Source organism: Cydia strobilella, chromosome 13 (assembly GCF_947568885.1).
Source record: "Cydia strobilella chromosome 13, ilCydStro3.1, whole genome shotgun sequence".
NCBI classification, from domain to species: Eukaryota; Metazoa; Arthropoda; class Insecta; order Lepidoptera; family Tortricidae; genus Cydia; species Cydia strobilella.
Genome location: NC_086053.1, coordinates 15,963,846 through 15,983,573, shown reverse-complemented (window position 1 = coordinate 15,983,573; position 19,728 = coordinate 15,963,846). Strand labels below are relative to the sequence as shown.

The window sequence follows — 19,728 nt, the reverse complement described above, 5'->3', positions numbered from 1 at the left end:
GTAGGAGGCGATAGCGAAATACCGAAATTTATAAGAGTGAAAGAGAAAAAATCCTATGCTGCCCAAATTGTATACTCTTTCTCTTACCCCCGGTCGCTCGGTGGCGCGTCTATAACTACTTGTATATACTTTGTCTATGGGCACAGTACATCGCCATCTATTCAGCTGTCAAACTAGCAGCAAAAATACATTGATTGAGTAAGATGCGTAAAATCCAAGACAATTTCGTGCCTCAAATTTGGTAAACGAGATGGTGCTGTACAGCTCCATACATTTTGCGGTAACTGATTGTCAAAAGTTGACGTTTGACAATTCAGAGACCGAAAAACATATGACGCAGTACAGCGCCATCTGTTTTGTATGTCAAACTAAGGGGCACGTTTTTAGGGTTCCGTAGCCAAATGGCAAAAAACGGAACACTTATAGATTCGTCGTGTGTGTCTGTCTGTCCGTCCGTCCGTATGTCACAGCCACTTTTCTCTGAAACTATAAGAACTATACTGCTGAAACTTGGTAAGTAGATGTATTCTGTGAACCGCATTAAGATTTTCACACAAAAATAGAAAAAAAGCAATAAATTTTGGGCGTTCCCCATACTTGGAACTGAAACAAAAAAATTTTTTTTATCAAACCCATACGTGTGGGGTATCAATGGATAGGTCTTGAAAAATAATACTGAGGTTTCTAATATCATTTTTTTCTAAACTGAATAGTTTGCGCGAGAGACACTTCCAAAGTGGTAAAATACGCGTAAAGGTTACACGCACACACTTTTTTTTTCTTAGACTTTACCTCTCTATTACAATCAATTCTCTTTGCTAGAAGCCATGATTTTTTCTTACACTATGTCTTTTACCATCAATAATTATTTGGCTATCGATCTTTGGCCGACCGCGACCCAGATTAGTGTAGAGAAGGGATTAGTAAGGTAGCTATATACATCTGTGACGTTTTCAACCAAAAAGTACCACATTGTGTCAATAAGGTTGATTTCAAATTAATGCTATATGGAAATAGCGCCTTATTGACAACCGACAATAAGTACCCTTTTGATTGAGAGTGGCACATTTAATATCTATAGTTACATCTGGATCGCTGTCAGGTTACAGTCTGGCAAAAAAAGAGTAGAAATTAAAAAGTGGCAACACTGTAGTGTCTTCCCTTTTTTCTTAGACTGATTTGAAAGGGACGACACTACAGTGTTGCCACTTTTTAATTTCTACTCCTTTTTGCCAGACTTATACGATCGATTAATTTTCAATTCGTATTTCTTATCTGTGGCAAATTGACGTTACCGTGATATACAAAAAATAGAAGTCATCTTTATATGATTGTTAATGATTCACACATTACAGTTAATGTAAATTTGCCTGATAATAAGAAATGCAATAATAAAGTCAATTTCCAAACAACGCAACGCAATTAAATATAGGAATGGATATATAGTGCTTTATGTACACGAAAATGTCAAAATAAGTCAATTTGATTTTTGACATGTGATTATTAATTTCGTCGTCTTGCCAATGTCAATAAATGAAAACATGTATATTTTTATTATAATAATGTGTTTAATTGCGTAGCGTAGTAAAGGATAGTCTTAGGCACCTAACCTATTGACAACAATAGGCCATGTTTGATTCGGCACACTGATATAGTTCGTTTTTTATAGCATTAGAAAGAAAGATCGCTTAATCTTGACGTGTATTTTTATTAAAAATCATTTTTGAAAAATAAGTCAGCAAATGTTACATTTTTTTATTATTATTATAAACTGATCGGCGATTGGCCCTAGTCACACCTGATGGAAAGTGAAGACAGGGCCTAAGATGGAGCTCACCGGTTCAGTAACAGCCTATTCACTCTTGTTTTAAAGAGACCGAGGTCATATTGATCAGGGAATACAGATGGCGGGAGCGCATTCCATTCCTTAGCCGTCCGTAACAAAAAGAAGGCAAAACGTTTCGTCCGAACGAATGGAATTATTAATCATATACGAATTTTTACATTCTTTTGCTTTCATAAGTAAAAAAAACTATTTTTTTAAAAGCGTTTTACAATATTTTCCAATAAAAAGACACGCCATGATTGTTTACCTTTTTTCTAATGGTAAAAAACTCTATAGGACCTAGCGTAAGTTGCATAACTTACGCTAGGTCTTTCGTGGATTTTATTTAAATTTTTTTTTTGGACACTTGTACGCATATTCATATCATTCACCTTCAATGTGGGGTCAAGGAATATAATTTCAGTAGGGTCAATGCGGGAACAGTGGCTCAACGCAAACAGTGGCTCTGTCGCCCAAATATCGCTATACACTGTAGCACCCTTACGTGCTAGAATAACCATTGCTCGACCAATAGAATTGGTTCGATTACTGAATGTTTCTGCTGTATTAGTAGGGAAGTTAATATAGTTGGAATTAGGTTGTGAGCCACTGTACCCGGCTATTTTTTCCGAGCCACTGTTCCCTCCTTGAACCTACCATTTCGTACTTTGTCGCAGTGTCAGTATGACGTCTCTAGCTACTTTCGTATCGATTGTCACTGCGAAATGGTGCGGAAATTCATATTTACTTCTGAAATGTGGTAAAGTGAATCAACTTTTAAAACACTTAATTTCGTGTCAATAGCAAAGAAAAATCGATTTTTCCAAAAACCGTTTTGATTTTTGTACTTTTATGTTTACACTGGCATTATTAGATTCATAAGTATTTAATTAACATATTAAAATTAACAACTTGATCAGATAAAAGTAACATTTTGCACGGTAACGCAGCAGAAAAGCGTTCTCCCATACAAAAAACAGTGTCCACTTTTGCCTTTTTCTGCTGCGTTACCGTACAAAATGTTCCTATCTGATCAAGTTGTTAATTTTAATGTGCTCATTAAATATGTATCTAATAATGCCCGTGTAAAAAAAGTTAAAAAATCAACATGGTTTTTGAAAAATCGACTTTTTCTTTGTTAGGGAATCTAGGGACCAGGGCTCGGAACCGGTATTTTTTAAAAACCTCGAAATAGCCCAATATTTTGAATTTTTTTATGCTCATTACGTAGGACTGAATCATGTATTTAGGAAACAATTTTGCATTATTAAAACGTCCCATTAAAAATGAAATTATAAACAAAAGAACGAAAAAGAACGTAATAATACCGGTATTTTTGTATGGAGCATATACCGGTTTCCGACCCCTGCTAGGGACACGAAATCAGTGTTCTAAAAGTTGGTTCACTCGGTTACAAGTTTTTTATGTTTTTTTTAAAGATTTAAAATCCGAATGGAATAGACTACAGAATAGGTAGGGTGTGCAGCGGAGTGTAGATATGCACTGTGGTGTAGTGTAGTGTAGTGTAGTGTAGTGTGGTGTAGACGCCGGAGTGCTATATCTTGGGCAGCTTGGGCGCGGACACGAGCGGGTTGGCGCGCTGCAGGTACTGGTGCGCGTTGGCCTTGTAGTCGTACAGGCACCCGTGCACCTGGGTACAAATAAAACAGGTTATACACCGTATACTAACTTGATACCGTATCATTTTTACATTGTCTACCGTCCATGAACAGCCAACCAAATAGTTATGTATAGGTATATCCATACCAGGGGTCGGAAACCGGTATTTGCTCCATACAAAAATACCGGTATTATTACGTTCTTTTTCGTTCTTTGGTTTATAATTTCATTTTTAATGGGACGTTTTAATAATGCAAAATTGTTTCCTAAATACATGATTCAGTCCTACGTAATGAGCATAAAAAAATTCAAAATATTGGGCTATTTCGGGGTTTTTAAAAAATACCGGTTCCGAGCCCTGATCCATACTAATATTATAAATGCGAAAGTCTGTCTGTCTGTCTTTCTGTCTGCGTGTTCCCTTTTCAAGTTTAACCCCTGAATCGATTTAGATGAAATTTGGCATAGAGACAGGTCGAGTCCCTGAGAAGGACATAGGATCATCATCAAATCAAATCATCCCTTAAGAATGTAAAAAGCGGAGTGGAATTGAGATAATTAATGAAGTGCTTGCTAATTTGTGTGCATAATATGCTCAAATTGAATGATTGCTGTGAGAATTTTTCCAGGCGCTATACTTACTTTAGCTGCTGTTACTAAGTCCACGCAGACGAAGTCGCGGGCAAAAGCTAGTAACTATTAATTCGCTCTCTGAATACTAGGAAGAAAATTGGTGTTTTCTTTCAAAAGCCGTGTTGAATATAGTGCTTACCTCAGCATACCGATGCGGGGCACAAAATTCGGCCCCACAGCGACACTTGTGCACAGTTGCGATGCTGAGCCGCTTCTTGCAGAACCCGCACCGTATCCTGGCTATCTTCTTAATTTCTTTCTTTTCTGGCTCCTGCAAATATGTATTATTATTATTATTATTTAGCTTTATCCCACATTAGTGGTCCCCAAGGGTATAAGCCTCCTCCATCTGTCTCCACCTCTCTTTGTCGGTGGCAACATAATATGTATATAGTTGGTCAAACCAAATTGTCAGTAAATAAGAACAAAAAAAAAACTATACTCATCATTTTCGTTCGGGTGCTAGTATTAGTGTAAGAAAAGGAAAGTATGATTCTCTCTGTCTATGTTTGCAATGAGACAGTCCTTTGACAAATCAAATTACTTTTTATTAAATATTTTGATTCGTGTTGTATAACAGTCACACTATATTTATAAATTATAAACAGAAATGCTGAGTGACCTAAGTAAGGTACATACAACTAAAGTAATACTTTTTAGGGTTCCGTACCCAAAGGGTAGAAACGGGACCCTATTGCTAAGACTCCGTTGTCCGTTCGTCTGTCTGTCTCTGTCCGTCTGTCACCAGGCTCGTGAACCGTGATAGCTAGACAATTGAAATTTTCACAGATGATGTATTTCTGTTGCCGCTATAATAACAAATTATATAGACGGTTCAAGAGACACAGCCTGGTGACAGACATATGGAAAGCGGAGTATTAGTAATAGGGTCCCGTTTTTATCCTTTGGGTACGGAACCCTAAAAATAGTTGTTATGAAGTACCTTCTCCACCTGCTGCACAACATCATCAAAGGAGTCCCCAAACCGGAAGAGTCTAGAGTTCTCAAGTTCCGCGATTTTCTTGATCCTTCTCTGGCGCCGCTCGCTTCCCACCTCGAGGTTGCGCGGCCGGTGCGACACGTCGAGGCCCTCGTCGCTCAGGTGCAGGTGCTCGCGATTTCTGTGCGGAAATGGGAATTACTAGAGACAGGCATGGATGTACTTGAGTATTTTTAATTTAAGGATTAGGTTTGTTTACAGTTTCGTTACTAAGTAACGTATCTAATAATCGTATAATTTATGGATAATTATCCAGGTGTCGCGTTCAGTAAGGATCAAATAATTATAGAAATGTTCATTTTCCAGAATATGTTACAATATTTGCTATAACGGTTTTTTTTTCAGAAAGTCGCTTATATCTCGGAATCTACAAGTCCTAGTAAAAGTTGTCTATGTAAGAATTAACTGAAAAACCTCGTTTTAACGCCGCGCCCCTCTTCCAAAAAAATCTGAATGGTTTCTTATCTGGACAAGCCCAAACTTGATATATTTTGAAAATTATTTATAAAAAATAAATGACTGAAATGAAGAATAGGCTAAATAAGCCCTTTCATTTAATACCACACACAATAGGTTTTTGAATATTGTTTTGCCATACAAAGAAAAGATGACGTCATAAATCGCATCCTCATTTTTTTTTTGGTTCCACGGGTCAAATCGATTCAAATGGCCTAAAGATCAATCGTACCGATTTTCATACTTTTAACACCATTCGCAGCATTTAAATTTCGGGGTGTACCGCTAGGACTAAATACGTTTCTGAAATTGTTACGGATCCGATCTGTCAGCAGCGGGGATACCGAGAGGAGGGGAGGAGGGGGTCGGACGTGACTCACCGGTGCCTGCTGAGCGGGAGCATCCTGTTCCTGGTCAAAGTCTCCAAGTCACTGGTGGAGGAGCTGAACAAGGCGTCCTCGAGCGGCGGGCGGGCGGGGTGCTGCAGCTGCAGCGAGGAGGCGGAGTGCGCGGCGGCCCCGCGCGGCGCGGCCAGCTGCCCGTGCGACCCGAACGGCCGCGTCGCCCAGCCGCCGCCCACCAGCGGACCTGCGGGGGGGGGGGGAGGGGTCGGACGTGACTCACCGGTGCCTGCTGAGCGGGAGCATCCTGTTCCTGGTCAAAGTCTCCAAGTCACTGGTGGAGGAGCTGAACAAGGCGTCCTCGAGCGGCGGGCGGGCGGGGTGCTGCAGCTGCAGCGAGGAGGCGGAGTGCGCGGCGGCCCCGCGCGGCGCGGCCAGCTGCCCGTGCGACCCGAACGGCCGCGTCGCCCAGCCGCCGCCCACCAGCGGACCTGTGGGGGGGGGGGGGGGTCGGACGTGACTCACCGGTGCCTGCTGAGCGGGAGCATCCTGTTCCTGGTCAAAGTCTCCAAGTCACTGGTGGAGGAGCTGAACAAGGCGTCCTCGAGCGGCGGGCGGGCGGGGTGCTGCAGCTGCAGCGAGGAGGCGGAGTGCGCGGCGGCCCCGCGCGGCGCGGCCAGCTGCCCGTGCGACCCGAACGGCCGCGTCGCCCAGCCGCCGCCCACCAGCGGACCTGTGGGGGGGGGGGGGTCGGACGTGACTCACCGGTGCCTGCTGAGCGGGAGCATCCTGTTCCTGGTCAAAGTCTCCAAGTCACTGGTGGAGGAGCTGAACAAGGCGTCCTCGAGCGGCGGGCGGGCGGGGTGCTGCAGCTGCAGCGAGGAGGCGGAGTGCGCGGCGGCCCCGCGCGGCGCGGCCAGCTGCCCGTGCGACCCGAACGGCCGCGTCGCCCAGCCGCCGCCCACCAGCGGACCTGTGGGGGGGGGGGGGGTCGGACGTGACTCACCGGTGCCTGCTGAGCGGGAGCATCCTGTTCCTGGTCAAAGTCTCCAAGTCACTGGTGGAGGAGCTGAACAAGGCGTCCTCGAGCGGCGGGCGGGCGGGGTGCTGCAGCTGCAGCGAGGAGGCGGAGTGCGCGGCGGCCCCGCGCGGCGCGGCCAGCTGCCCGTGCGACCCGAACGGCCGCGTCGCCCAGCCGCCGCCCACCAGCGGACCTGTGGGGGGGGGGGGGTCGGACGTGACTCACCGGTGCCTGCTGAGCGGGAGCATCCTGTTCCTGGTCAAAGTCTCCAAGTCACTGGTGGAGGAGCTGAACAAGGCGTCCTCGAGCGGCGGGCGGGCGGGGTGCTGCAGCTGCAGCGAGGAGGCGGAGTGCGCGGCGGCCCCGCGCGGCGCGGCCAGCTGCCCGTGCGACCCGAACGGCCGCGTCGCCCAGCCGCCGCCCACCAGCGGACCTGTGGGGGGGGGGGGGTCGGACGTGACTCACCGGTGCCTGCTGAGCGGGAGCATCCTGTTCCTGGTCAAAGTCTCCAAGTCACTGGTGGAGGAGCTGAACAAGGCGTCCTCGAGCGGCGGGCGGGCGGGGTGCTGCAGCTGCAGCGAGGAGGCGGAGTGCGCGGCGGCCCCGCGCGGCGCGGCCAGCTGCCCGTGCGACCCGAACGGCCGCGTCGCCCAGCCGCCGCCCACCAGCGGACCTGTGGGGGGGGGGGGGGGGGTCGGACGTGACTCACCGGTGCCTGCTGAGCGGGAGCATCCTGTTCCTGGTCAAAGTCTCCAAGTCACTGGTGGAGGAGCTGAACAAGGCGTCCTCGAGCGGCGGGCGGGCGGGGTGCTGCAGCTGCAGCGAGGAGGCGGAGTGCGCGGCGGCCCCGCGCGGCGCGGCCAGCTGCCCGTGCGACCCGAACGGCCGCGTCGCCCAGCCGCCGCCCACCAGCGGACCTGTGGGGGGGGGGGGGTCGGACGTGACTCACCGGTGCCTGCTGAGCGGGAGCATCCTGTTCCTGGTCAAAGTCTCCAAGTCACTGGTGGAGGAGCTGAACAAGGCGTCCTCGAGCGGCGGGCGGGCGGGGTGCTGCAGCTGCAGCGAGGAGGCGGAGTGCGCGGCGGCCCCGCGCGGCGCGGCCAGCTGCCCGTGCGACCCGAACGGCCGCGTCGCCCAGCCGCCGCCCACCAGCGGACCTGTGGGGGGGGGGGGGGGGGTCGGACGTGACTCACCGGTGCCTGCTGAGCGGGAGCATCCTGTTCCTGGTCAAAGTCTCCAAGTCACTGGTGGAGGAGCTGAACAAGGCGTCCTCGAGCGGCGGGCGGGCGGGGTGCTGCAGCTGCAGCGAGGAGGCGGAGTGCGCGGCGGCCCCGCGCGGCGCGGCCAGCTGCCCGTGCGACCCGAACGGCCGCGTCGCCCAGCCGCCGCCCACCAGCGGACCTGTGGGGGGGGGGGGGGTCGGACGTGACTCACCGGTGCCTGCTGAGCGGGAGCATCCTGTTCCTGGTCAAAGTCTCCAAGTCACTGGTGGAGGAGCTGAACAAGGCGTCCTCGAGCGGCGGGCGGGCGGGGTGCTGCAGCTGCAGCGAGGAGGCGGAGTGCGCGGCGGCCCCGCGCGGCGCGGCCAGCTGCCCGTGCGACCCGAACGGCCGCGTCGCCCAGCCGCCGCCCACCAGCGGACCTGTGGGGGGGGGGGGGTCGGACGTGACTCACCGGTGCCTGCTGAGCGGGAGCATCCTGTTCCTGGTCAAAGTCTCCAAGTCACTGGTGGAGGAGCTGAACAAGGCGTCCTCGAGCGGCGGGCGGGCGGGGTGCTGCAGCTGCAGCGAGGAGGCGGAGTGCGCGGCGGCCCCGCGCGGCGCGGCCAGCTGCCCGTGCGACCCGAACGGCCGCGTCGCCCAGCCGCCGCCCACCAGCGGACCTGTGGGGGGGGGGGGGGGGGTCGGACGTGACTCACCGGTGCCTGCTGAGCGGGAGCATCCTGTTCCTGGTCAAAGTCTCCAAGTCACTGGTGGAGGAGCTGAACAAGGCGTCCTCGAGCGGCGGGCGGGCGGGGTGCTGCAGCTGCAGCGAGGAGGCGGAGTGCGCGGCGGCCCCGCGCGGCGCGGCCAGCTGCCCGTGCGACCCGAACGGCCGCGTCGCCCAGCCGCCGCCCACCAGCGGACCTGTGGGGGGGGGGGGGGGGTCGGACGTGACTCACCGGTGCCTGCTGAGCGGGAGCATCCTGTTCCTGGTCAAAGTCTCCAAGTCACTGGTGGAGGAGCTGAACAAGGCGTCCTCGAGCGGCGGGCGGGCGGGGTGCTGCAGCTGCAGCGAGGAGGCGGAGTGCGCGGCGGCCCCGCGCGGCGCGGCCAGCTGCCCGTGCGACCCGAACGGCCGCGTCGCCCAGCCGCCGCCCACCAGCGGACCTGTGGGGGGGGGGGGGTCGGACGTGACTCACCGGTGCCTGCTGAGCGGGAGCATCCTGTTCCTGGTCAAAGTCTCCAAGTCACTGGTGGAGGAGCTGAACAAGGCGTCCTCGAGCGGCGGGCGGGCGGGGTGCTGCAGCTGCAGCGAGGAGGCGGAGTGCGCGGCGGCCCCGCGCGGCGCGGCCAGCTGCCCGTGCGACCCGAACGGCCGCGTCGCCCAGCCGCCGCCCACCAGCGGACCTGTGGGGGGGGGGGGGGGGTCGGACGTGACTCACCGGTGCCTGCTGAGCGGGAGCATCCTGTTCCTGGTCAAAGTCTCCAAGTCACTGGTGGAGGAGCTGAACAAGGCGTCCTCGAGCGGCGGGCGGGCGGGGTGCTGCAGCTGCAGCGAGGAGGCGGAGTGCGCGGCGGCCCCGCGCGGCGCGGCCAGCTGCCCGTGCGACCCGAACGGCCGCGTCGCCCAGCCGCCGCCCACCAGCGGACCTGCGGGGGGGTCGTGACAACTCACACGTCGTAACACCAAACACGGGATCCCGTTGTTTGACATCATTATTGAAAGTCATAATGGTAATGATTGTCAGATTATTAAAATTATTAAAAAAAAAAAAAATATTATTATTTTCGTAAAATATACAGGTGTCTATAAGTAGGGGATAGTGCTGCCCGGTAAGCAAAATTTGCCTGTGTTGGGCAACAACATTATCATTAGTCATAATTCTGAAATCGTTAACATTTTAGGATTTTCGTGAGATTATCCTGTAGATAGGTTAGGTTAGGTTTGTTCTATGGCAATCCTAAAAAGTTACGCGTTTCTGACAAAAAACAATGTATGACTAACGAAAATTCGGACAAACAATACATTATAAATAAAAAAAAAAAAAAAAAATTCGTTTATTTTCAGACAACTCATAGGTCCATAGCATTGTTAGTAAGTTCTTAACTAAAAATTAAAACTAAAATTATTAATACTAAAAAAAAAAAAAAAAAAAAAAAAAAAAAAAAAAAAAAAAAAAAAATAATAATAATAATGATAATATTGTCTTCGGTTACCGCGATAGTTACTCATGAAATAAAACTATGAAAACGGATTATATCGCGTATATTGAATTTATTACATCCCGACGTTTCGAACTCTTTACAGCGTTCGTGGTCAACGGGTGACACCATGACTTAAAACTTTATGAAAAACAATAGAGACCCACCAAACACACATGGACAGACACCGAAAGCGAATCGCCCGCCTCGTATTGGAGATATCTCACCATATTCAACATCAAATAGGCATAGCCGCAAAACCTACAGTGGACCGTGAGAAGTCTCTACTCAAATTCTCGAGATATTCCTCAAAAACGGCTTCTTCCTTTCCCTATTCTAGTATTCTATAACATATCATATTCGACAGCAGGTATAGGCGCCAGGTCCCCCGCAGCTAGCTGCGGAGTCCCTCAAACTCTCGACGCCCTCTAAACTCCTCCAAGATGGCTTCTTCCTGTGACCCTGCTCTTTACTAGTATTTCACAATATTCAGCCGCAGGTCCCCGGCAGCGAGCTGCGGAGAGTCCCTCAAACTCTCAACGCCCTCTAGACATTCCTCCAGTATAGCTTCTTCCTCTCTGTCCCGCCTCTTCACTAGTATCTTACCATATTCAGCAGCAGGTTCGAAGGCTTAGACCTATAGGCGCAAAGTCCCCGGCAGCTAGGGACTCCTCAAACTCTCAACCACCCCTGAAGTAACTCCTCCAAGATGGCTGCTTTCTTTCACTAGTATAAAACTTACCATATTCAGCGGCAGGTATAGGCGCAAGGTCCCCGGCAGCCAGCTGCGGAGAGTCCCTCAAACTCTCGACACCCTCTAGACACTCCTCCAGTATGGCCTCTTCCTCTCTGTCCCTCCTCTTCACAAGTATGGAGCCGGCGAGAGCGTCAGACATGAGACGCTCGCTGTCAACCTCTTGAATCCTGTCCACGGATTGGTCGGAGTCTGTTCTGCTGCCTGTGGGTTTAAATTAATAAGGTTAGGAGTGAAATAAGACCATTGAAAATCTTAGTGTGTGGGTAACATGTCGCAACTTCGAAATATGTTTGCCCGATGTTTCATTTGCCGAATTTTCATTTGCCCGAACCCGTGTTTTTTTTTCAAAAACCGTTATTTTAAATTTTCCAACCTTTTGTAATGGGTATCCTGTAAAAGCCATTGGGTTAGGTTATATTGGTGAGCCCCCCTTAAAATTCAACGGTTTTTAGAAAAAACCGGCCAAGTGCGAGTCGGACTCGCGCACGAAGGGTTCCGTACCATTACGCAAAAAACCGGTAAAAAAATCACGTTTGTTGTATGGGAGCCCCACTTAAATATTTATTTTATTCTGTTTTTAGTCTTTGTTGTTATAGCGGCGGTTCGTGAGATACAGCCCGGTGACAGACGGACGGACAGCTCTTAGTAATAGGGTCCCGTTTTTACCCTTTGGGTACGGAACCCTAAAAACAACATTATTATTATTTCGACGGATGTTTAAAAAAAGCGTTCGGTCAAATGAAACTTTCGGGGTTTTAGCAAGTTTTCGGAGATAAGATAGGTTACCTAGTGTGTTTTATAACAGTTACAAGAAATCACTTGTTACACATTATTTCTTTTAGAGACCTAGACTAGACCTTTCTCCGAAGTAAAAGTCGCGATATTATAGATTCGGTATTGGCTAGTCCAAAAAAAGTAAGGTTTAGAGTAACAAATGTAAAATATACAAAACTTTCCTTATCGAAATTTTTTACAGAATAACTTTGTGGTCTCGACTTACCAATAGGAGGTAGCAGCGTGTAGCGATCAAAGGCACAGTCAAGATCCAGCCTCGTATACCGGCCGTCCCGCGGACAATCTTCATACAACCGTCCTTCTCTTGGACAATCTTCGTAAAGTCTTACATTTCTCGGACAATCGTCAAGTCCGTCGCGACAATCGTCGAATAGCCTCCCGTCGCGACAATCGTCAAACAGTCGTCCGTCGCGGAAATCGTCGTAGAGGGCGGGGGTGCAGGCGCGGTAAGCGCCTTCGTCGAGGAGAGAGGGGACGGATAGAGTTTCTTCTGAGCGGGTCTTTTGGATTTCCGCTTTAGTGTCTAAAAAATTTTTATTTAAGTTCATCGCATGCCGAATTAAACTTTGTCAGATAGTTAAAATCGTCAGCCAGTTGTAACTTGTAACACAGTGGAAAGACCGTCAGCTGGTCACATGTAACGTATGCGGAGTAAAATCTGGACAAGATTCAATGTCGTATTAAATAAAAACAACATGCTTACTTTTCATAAATTTTCATGTATTTTAATAATGTATTTAACAACGTTAAATGCAAGATAAAGTTTACTCAAATGCGAGATTTTTAACGGAAGTTGTGGTACTTTAAAGCCGGTGTCGAAAACACACATGTTGGTTTTTTTTTAAGTTAAAATAAACTTTCTTAGGAAAACTTTTTTAGGAAACTTCGTATGCTCGACATATTTCATGCACGTTCTCGTACGTTGGACCATTTATGTTCTCAAAATAATAGTTACCTTGCCATAAAAAAAAAGAATATATTTTAACCATCGCATTCCAATTGAAACTTTGTCGTTGAATTCCATTTGAAATTGAAAAATTACAGTTTATATGTATTATGCTTCTGTGATATCGTCAGCGCGGTGGAAAAACCGTCAGCTGATAGGTAATTAGGTACCCTGAAGACCGTAACGCAGAAGCCAGACGGAAGGTCGTGACGAAGGAAAATGGGGACTACCTTTTTATGGAGAAGCGGCCGTCCATTTTCCTCTTAAGTTAACGATTCTACTTTTCGTCACATGTGTTACCTGCACGTCGCCGCACGGAGAGGGTCTCCATACGTCTCCGGAGCTCCATCATCTTGTTCATGGTGACGGCGTTGTCGCGCGCTCCGCCTGTTGCGGTGTCTCTTGGGGCTGGTTCCGTAGCGTGCGAGAGGGCATCTGATGACAATAGTACTAGTATGTTATAAATGAAGTATTAGTAAGTTGTTAGTTTATTTATTTAGATGTACAAAGGGATAGCCGTCTAGAAATAGGAGCCTGCCTATTGCGCTACTGAAACTGTGACTGTGCCAGTTTATTCTACAGACTGATTCGAGACAAATACAATATAGTAGTATACACGGTGGCTAAAAAATAAGTGCATTCCCATTGCCAGGGAGGTTTTGGGATTATACTGAGCAACTTTTACTATGGGACCAACCCCGAAATCGCGAAAAAAATTTTACCTGTTTCATACATTTTGGCTAGTCCATTTTCTATGAGAGGGTAAATTTTTTTACGCGATTTCGTGGTTGGTCCCATAGTAAAAGTTGCTCAGTATAATCCCAAAACCTCCCTGGCAACGGGAATGCACTTATTTTTTAGCCAGCCTGTTTAACATGTGCAGGTAGAGTGGACGTCAAAGATAGGTAGATATATTTACACTTTTGCACCTTACTCCTCTGTAATAAAGGCGAAAAATGTAAACATATCGACTGTACCTTAGAATTAGGGGTTATTTTGATTCGTTGGGTAGGATTGAGCAATGGTTATAAAGTTATAAGAAGTTGTTCTTTAACTGAAATACATTAGCAATATTAGCAGTAGCGACTAGCGGGCGTCAAGTGTAGTACAAATCAGACTGACTTTCATTGCTTTAATGTTAATGCATCTGGTATATACGTACAGTCGTGGTCTCTGGATTGTATGGAGCCGTCTCTGTTCTCTCGCACGCGGAGCATGTTGACGCGCTCGCCGTCTCGGAATACCAATACAGTGACTTTGCATCCTGCGCCGCTGTGGGACCAGGTTTCATCTCTGTAACAAGTGGAACATTTTAAAAACTACAACCTGATTTTGACCCGGACAGTAAAAACGAATCGATTTAGGTACATCTAACTTAACCTTATTTATCAAAATCAGCTTATACGTACACTGGGGCACTGAGGGCTACCTGATTCTGTGCTGCTGCGAAAAGTCTTTGGAGACGTCTAGTTCCTTCACGTTGTAGACTAGGTGTTGGGGCAAAAAGGTACTCAAGTGGAGCCACGTACAATTGCAGCGTAGGACAGCCACGGCAAGGTTCTGACCTGGGCGACCTAGGGTCCTATGGACCTAGGGTTGCAGGGACTCGCTGCAGGTTGCCTCAATCCGACCAATGTAGAAGTATATTGAGGAGTGTGTCCAGCAGTGGTCCAATGAATGATAATATTCCTCCATGGCTCGGTGGGGGATAGGGGTACTCGGCGAGTAGATATGGGCCTCGCATGCCTAATACTGTCTAGTAGTTGAGGCACAGAATAAGTAATAGTATTATCAAAGATAGATATAACTCCGTAATAGATGGATACAGTCTAAGGAAAAAACGTGCCTCGAAAATCAAGAAAATTTGATTCTCGTTCAGAGGGCGCTACTAGCTTTGGCCTACTGTCGTATAGATGGCGTTGACGGTTTCGTTTGTTATTTAACAATTTTAACGCATATCAGTGAAAGAACATGGGTCAAAATCATAAAAATAATTAATGCAAAAAAAAAAACATTTATCCATATTTAAATACATTTTATCGTATTTTTATAAATCTTCATTTTTAGTTTTAAAGTGTGTCGACAGATAGCAGTGAATTTACTGGGGTTACAAAATTTACTATGACAGTACCGCTCTAGTATAAGTTACTCTATGGTATTATTATACAGAAGGGCAACGCACCGCCCCGCCCCGACTCGAATTACCTCGCCCCGCGACAGCAGATTGACGGCCGTTTGCCGGCCGCTCAGTACTATTTTTAAGCAACTTACTCACACTATGATGCATGACGCGTGTACACACGTGCCTTTCACACATAGAAACGCAAGTGATTTTTGATGTATAGCATGTCCGCCCTGTGGTTGAGGTCTGTGGTTAGGGTAGAGTGTACCTGTTCGAGTCTAACAGTCTCTCGATATCCCTCCAAGGCTCAGTGGGGGGTGGGGGTAGACGGCGCGTAGATATGGGGCCGCCTCGCATGCCTAATACGAGCCGTAGGCGAGCGCCATCTGATATGCCGAGTGCGCGGAGCGAGGCGGCGTCTTCTAGCTCCTTCAGGTTGTAGACTAGGTGCTGTTGGGAGACTGGAATGCCTGGAATAGAGAATTATGTTTTAGTATTTAGTTGGATAACACATAAATACAAGTATTTATTCGTATGTCCATAGCAAGCTTCGGAACTATCGAAGAACCAGCATCAAATAAACATTAGTGACAGCCAAACTGGCCAAATTTATCACAACATATCTGTCTTACCACTTTGGCTGTCATGTATTAGATTCTGCATGTACAATAGTTATGCAACAAGAGAGGAAAGTTGGTTTTTCTTGCGAGTGTTTATTTTGAGTGATTCTAAGTTAGAATCTTGAGCTTAGCGAGGGACTCGAAAACACGAGATGTAAAATAACTTTGTTCTCGTGTTGCACGTATAATTTTTCACCTCAGTAGTGAGAACATATTAAAGGTTAAAATGTATTTCGAATTACACAGAATAATACAGAAAAAAAAAATTGTAATAGAAGTATGAAGTGGCTGTTCATGGCCTTCACTAAATTAAAAAGCTACTTTGTTTCACTCCCTGGAGTGAGGAAAGTCGCACTTTATACTATACTATAACTATTAAGAACAGCTGTAAAAAGTAATGAAATAAATTCATTTGTATTTGTAAATAAATAAATATTATAGGACATTCTTACACAGATTGACTAAGTCCCACGGTAAGCCTAAGGAGGCTTGTGTTATGGGTACTCAGGCAACGATATATATAATATATAAATACTTAAATACATAGAAAACACCCATGACTCAGGAACAAATATCTGTGCTCATCACACAAATAGAATAGAATAGAATAGAATAGAAGATGCTTAATTCAAAAACGCTTAATTTAGACTTAACTAATGACGCTAATATAGATTACTGGTTATAAAGCGTTCCTGAAATGGTCTCCACTCAGCTTCATGTCAAGGAACCTTTGAGGTCCCCGACGCTGGTCTTCCGTGAAAACCTTTCCGAGAGAGCGCAACAAATACAACTTAAATATAATATAACAGCTATACCTAGTCGGCTCATAAGTTCTGTCATATACATAGTATCAAATAAAATCAAAAGTTTAAGTTTATTCCGTATAATTTGTACAGCGTTTGAAAGCTTATAAACTAGAGAATCTAAATGTATAACATTTATTCAAAATGACCGCCATAATTATCTACACAGGCTTGAAGTCTTCGTGGCCAGTCGTCAATGGATTCACGCACCACTTTCATGTCGATATTGGCCACTGCCGTAGCAAGAGATTTTTTCAGCGAGTCTAGATTTGCATGAGGTTTTGAGCACACCTTTTCCTCTAAATACTGCCATATTTTATAGTCTAAAGGATTAAGATCTGGGCTAGAGGAGGGCCAATCTTCATGCCGTATAAAGTCGATTTTATTGGAGGCGAGCCAGGCTTGTGTAGACTTTGCCTTATGGGCTGGAGCAGAGTCCTGCTGGAAAACCAAATGCTGGTTTAGAAACATCGTATGGGATAGTGGTTTCACAATATTAGTCAACACCGTGTCTTGGTACACTTTGGCACTAGTTTTTACTCCTTTCTCACAAAAATGCATACTAGTGACGCCCGCATAAGAAACTCCCAGCCAAACCATCACAGATGAAGGGTGATGACCTCTTTGAATACGGGGAATGCTATTAGACGCTTCTTTACTATTGCGAGCGTACACTCTATCATTTTGTTTATTACAGTTTTCTTCTATGTCAAAAATTTTCTCGTCCGAAAACAGTATACAACGGTGCTTATTTTTAGCGTACTTCTTCAATAAAGCTTTAGATCTTTTAAGCCTTAAAGCTTTAAGCCGACCATTGAGAAGATGGCCAGTTTTTCGTTTATAAGCACGAAGTCTCAGGTCTTGATTAAGCACTCTTTTCACCGTGTTTTTGCTCAAACCCATCTGGAGGGCCATAACTTTTTGTTTCCTAGCGGGATTTCTGGCAATGCCTGCCCTAATTGCTTGTACAACCGCTGGAGTCCTAGCTGTACGCGGACGACCGCTTCTTTTCTTGTCATTTAAACTAGAGACCTCACTGTATCTTTCTATGGTACGATACACAAATCTTAGAGAATTTTAAATTTTCAAGTAGATTAAAAATTTTAGTCGGCGAGTGACCACAACGATATAGTGCAATTATTGCGGTACGGCTATCTTTAAGCGTCCACTCCATGTTGAAGAAAACAGAAAATTGCAAAATTATACTACTCAAATATTTAATAAAGATTCGAAATTCAAATGCAGAACGGTTTTTGTTTTAGGAGTTCCAAATTTAAATTTTAAAGGCCAGTGACAGAACTTATGAGCCGACTAGGTACAAATAAAAATAAAAATAAAAATATATATATATAATACTACAGCTATACAAATTAAATATAATTTTAGCCAAATTACTAAAACTATTGATCCACACCATAAATGTAAAAACTATTGACCACTACAGCAAATAAATGCCCTTACCGGGATTCGAACCCAGGACCATCGGCTTCACAGGCAGGGTCACTACCCACTAGGCCAGAGTCGTCAAAACATTTATATGCAAACATTAACACGTAAACGTCAGCCAAATTGCCAATTTACCAGCAACTTCCTAATTACAACAATTAGTCGCTCGACCAAGTTAGCAGACAACAAAGTATAAACTGGTACTAAAATGCCAGAGAGCCAATAGTAGGTAAAGACTACCAATGTCCATATAAAGCCCACCAGAAAGGCGATCTACATCTCCTCCAACACGCTGCTGTCAGCGGTCAGAGAGTGGGAAGCCAGTCCGCTGCACGAGCGCTGGAGGGGTCTACCACAAGCCTGTTGAATCGGGGTCGGGGTGACCCGAGACGAAGGTGCTTATTTAAAGATTTTTGTGTTTTTGTTTTTGTGTATGTCTTAATCTAATTTAATTTAATCATATATTATTATGTAATTCGTTTTAAATGTTTTAAACTCATATGTTAAACTCATATGGAATAAAGTCCCGCTTTTAAGCACTATGCTATGACTTCTGCTTAACATTACAGCTGTTTAAATGAGTTAAAATACATAGATAGTGTTACTAAGTGTTTATTCTATTCAGAATCAAGAGCTTAATTTTCTGGCTATTACCAACGTTAGTTTTACCTATTCCGTTATGATTCAGTTAGAATTTTCACAGATGATGTATTTCTGTTGCCGCTATAACAACAAATACTAAAAAGTTCGGAACCCTCGGTGGGCGAGTCCGACTCGCACTTGTCCGGTTTTTTTCATACTTAAGGTGCATAGGGAGTAACTTCGAAAGAGGGATACTTTTGTAAATGGCTAATATCTGCTAAATTACATAGAAGCACTTTCTGCTGTAGCAACAGTAAGCACCAATGCTCCTTATTATAGTAATTATTTGTAAGACGGACGGACGTATGGACGGTACGAAAAGTGAACTGATATTTTGGGGCCCTATCAGGGGCCCATTTCTCGAACCGTATTAGACTAATAATATTAGTTCACGAACTGTCAAATCGTATGGGTTACCATGGCAACACAAGAGACTAATACCGTTCGAGAAATGGGCCCCAGCCCAGGAGGAAAGAAAGAGATCTTGAGTTCTAGTAAAATTAAAGCAAATCCACAAAAATCTCTAATACAATTTATTTTAAAGTAAGAGGTCAAAGCTTATAAATAGGTTTTTCCGAGGGTCTACAGTATGGGTTTCTTCAAAAAAGGAGTGTACAGGTTTTTAAAAGGTCGGCAACGCGCATGTTTCAGGCGTCCATAGGCTACGGTGACTGCTTACCATCCGGCAGGCCGTATGCTTGTTTGCCACCGTTGTGGTATTAAAAAAAATGTATGGAACTGTGACTTCACCAATGTGGCGCCATCTACAACAATGACGATTGTCAGTCTTGAGTCTCTTGTTCTCTCGTCTCTACGATACGTAATGTAAATGGTTGCTAAAAATACCGAATCAAGTTCCAGCTAGTTGCACAAGCAGAGCTAGTGCTTCTAATCTGATCTCATTAACGAGGCTAGGGTTACGTGTGATGAAAAAAAAACTGGACAGAAGTAGGACTCGCTCACCAAAGGTTCCGTACTTTTTAGTATTTGTTGTTATACCGGCAACAGAAATATATCATCTGTGAAAATTTCAACTGTCTAGCTATCACGGTTCATGAGATACAGCCTGGTGACAGACGGACGGACAGACAGACAGCGGAGTCTTAGTAATAGGGTCCTGTTTTTTGCCCTTTGGGTACGGAACCCTAAAAAAGTAGCCTAAGATATTTTGCTTCTAGTTCCGTAGATACTGACAGACAACGAACCGCCTTAACCTTTAAATGTGGCTTGAAATTTAAAATATTAGGTACATCCCTGACATGTAATAGAGTTCCTCTAAGAAAGGATTTTTTGAAAT

The 19,728-nt window shown here is 46.0% G+C and overlaps 1 protein-coding gene across 1 annotated transcript in view; it reads right to left on the bottom strand.

Annotated features, from left to right (window-relative positions):
• Window positions 1-2,424: 2,424 nt before the first annotated feature.
• Window positions 2,425-19,728, bottom strand: part of LOC134746762 (uncharacterized) — a 29,925-nt gene continuing 12,621 nt past the window's right edge. The window contains exons 2-10 of the mRNA XM_063681292.1: window positions 15,189-15,390; window positions 13,961-14,091; window positions 13,099-13,233; window positions 12,058-12,375; window positions 11,043-11,258; window positions 9,541-9,748; window positions 5,022-5,199; window positions 4,218-4,349; window positions 2,425-3,476 (exon numbers count right to left, since the gene is read on the bottom strand). Coding sequence (XP_063537362.1) covers window positions 3,381-3,476; window positions 4,218-4,349; window positions 5,022-5,199; window positions 9,541-9,748; window positions 11,043-11,258; window positions 12,058-12,375; window positions 13,099-13,233; window positions 13,961-14,091; window positions 15,189-15,390 — 1,616 coding nt within the window. The 3' untranslated portion in view covers window positions 2,425-3,380. The remainder of the gene's footprint in view (window positions 3,477-4,217; window positions 4,350-5,021; window positions 5,200-9,540; window positions 9,749-11,042; window positions 11,259-12,057; window positions 12,376-13,098; window positions 13,234-13,960; window positions 14,092-15,188; window positions 15,391-19,728) is intronic.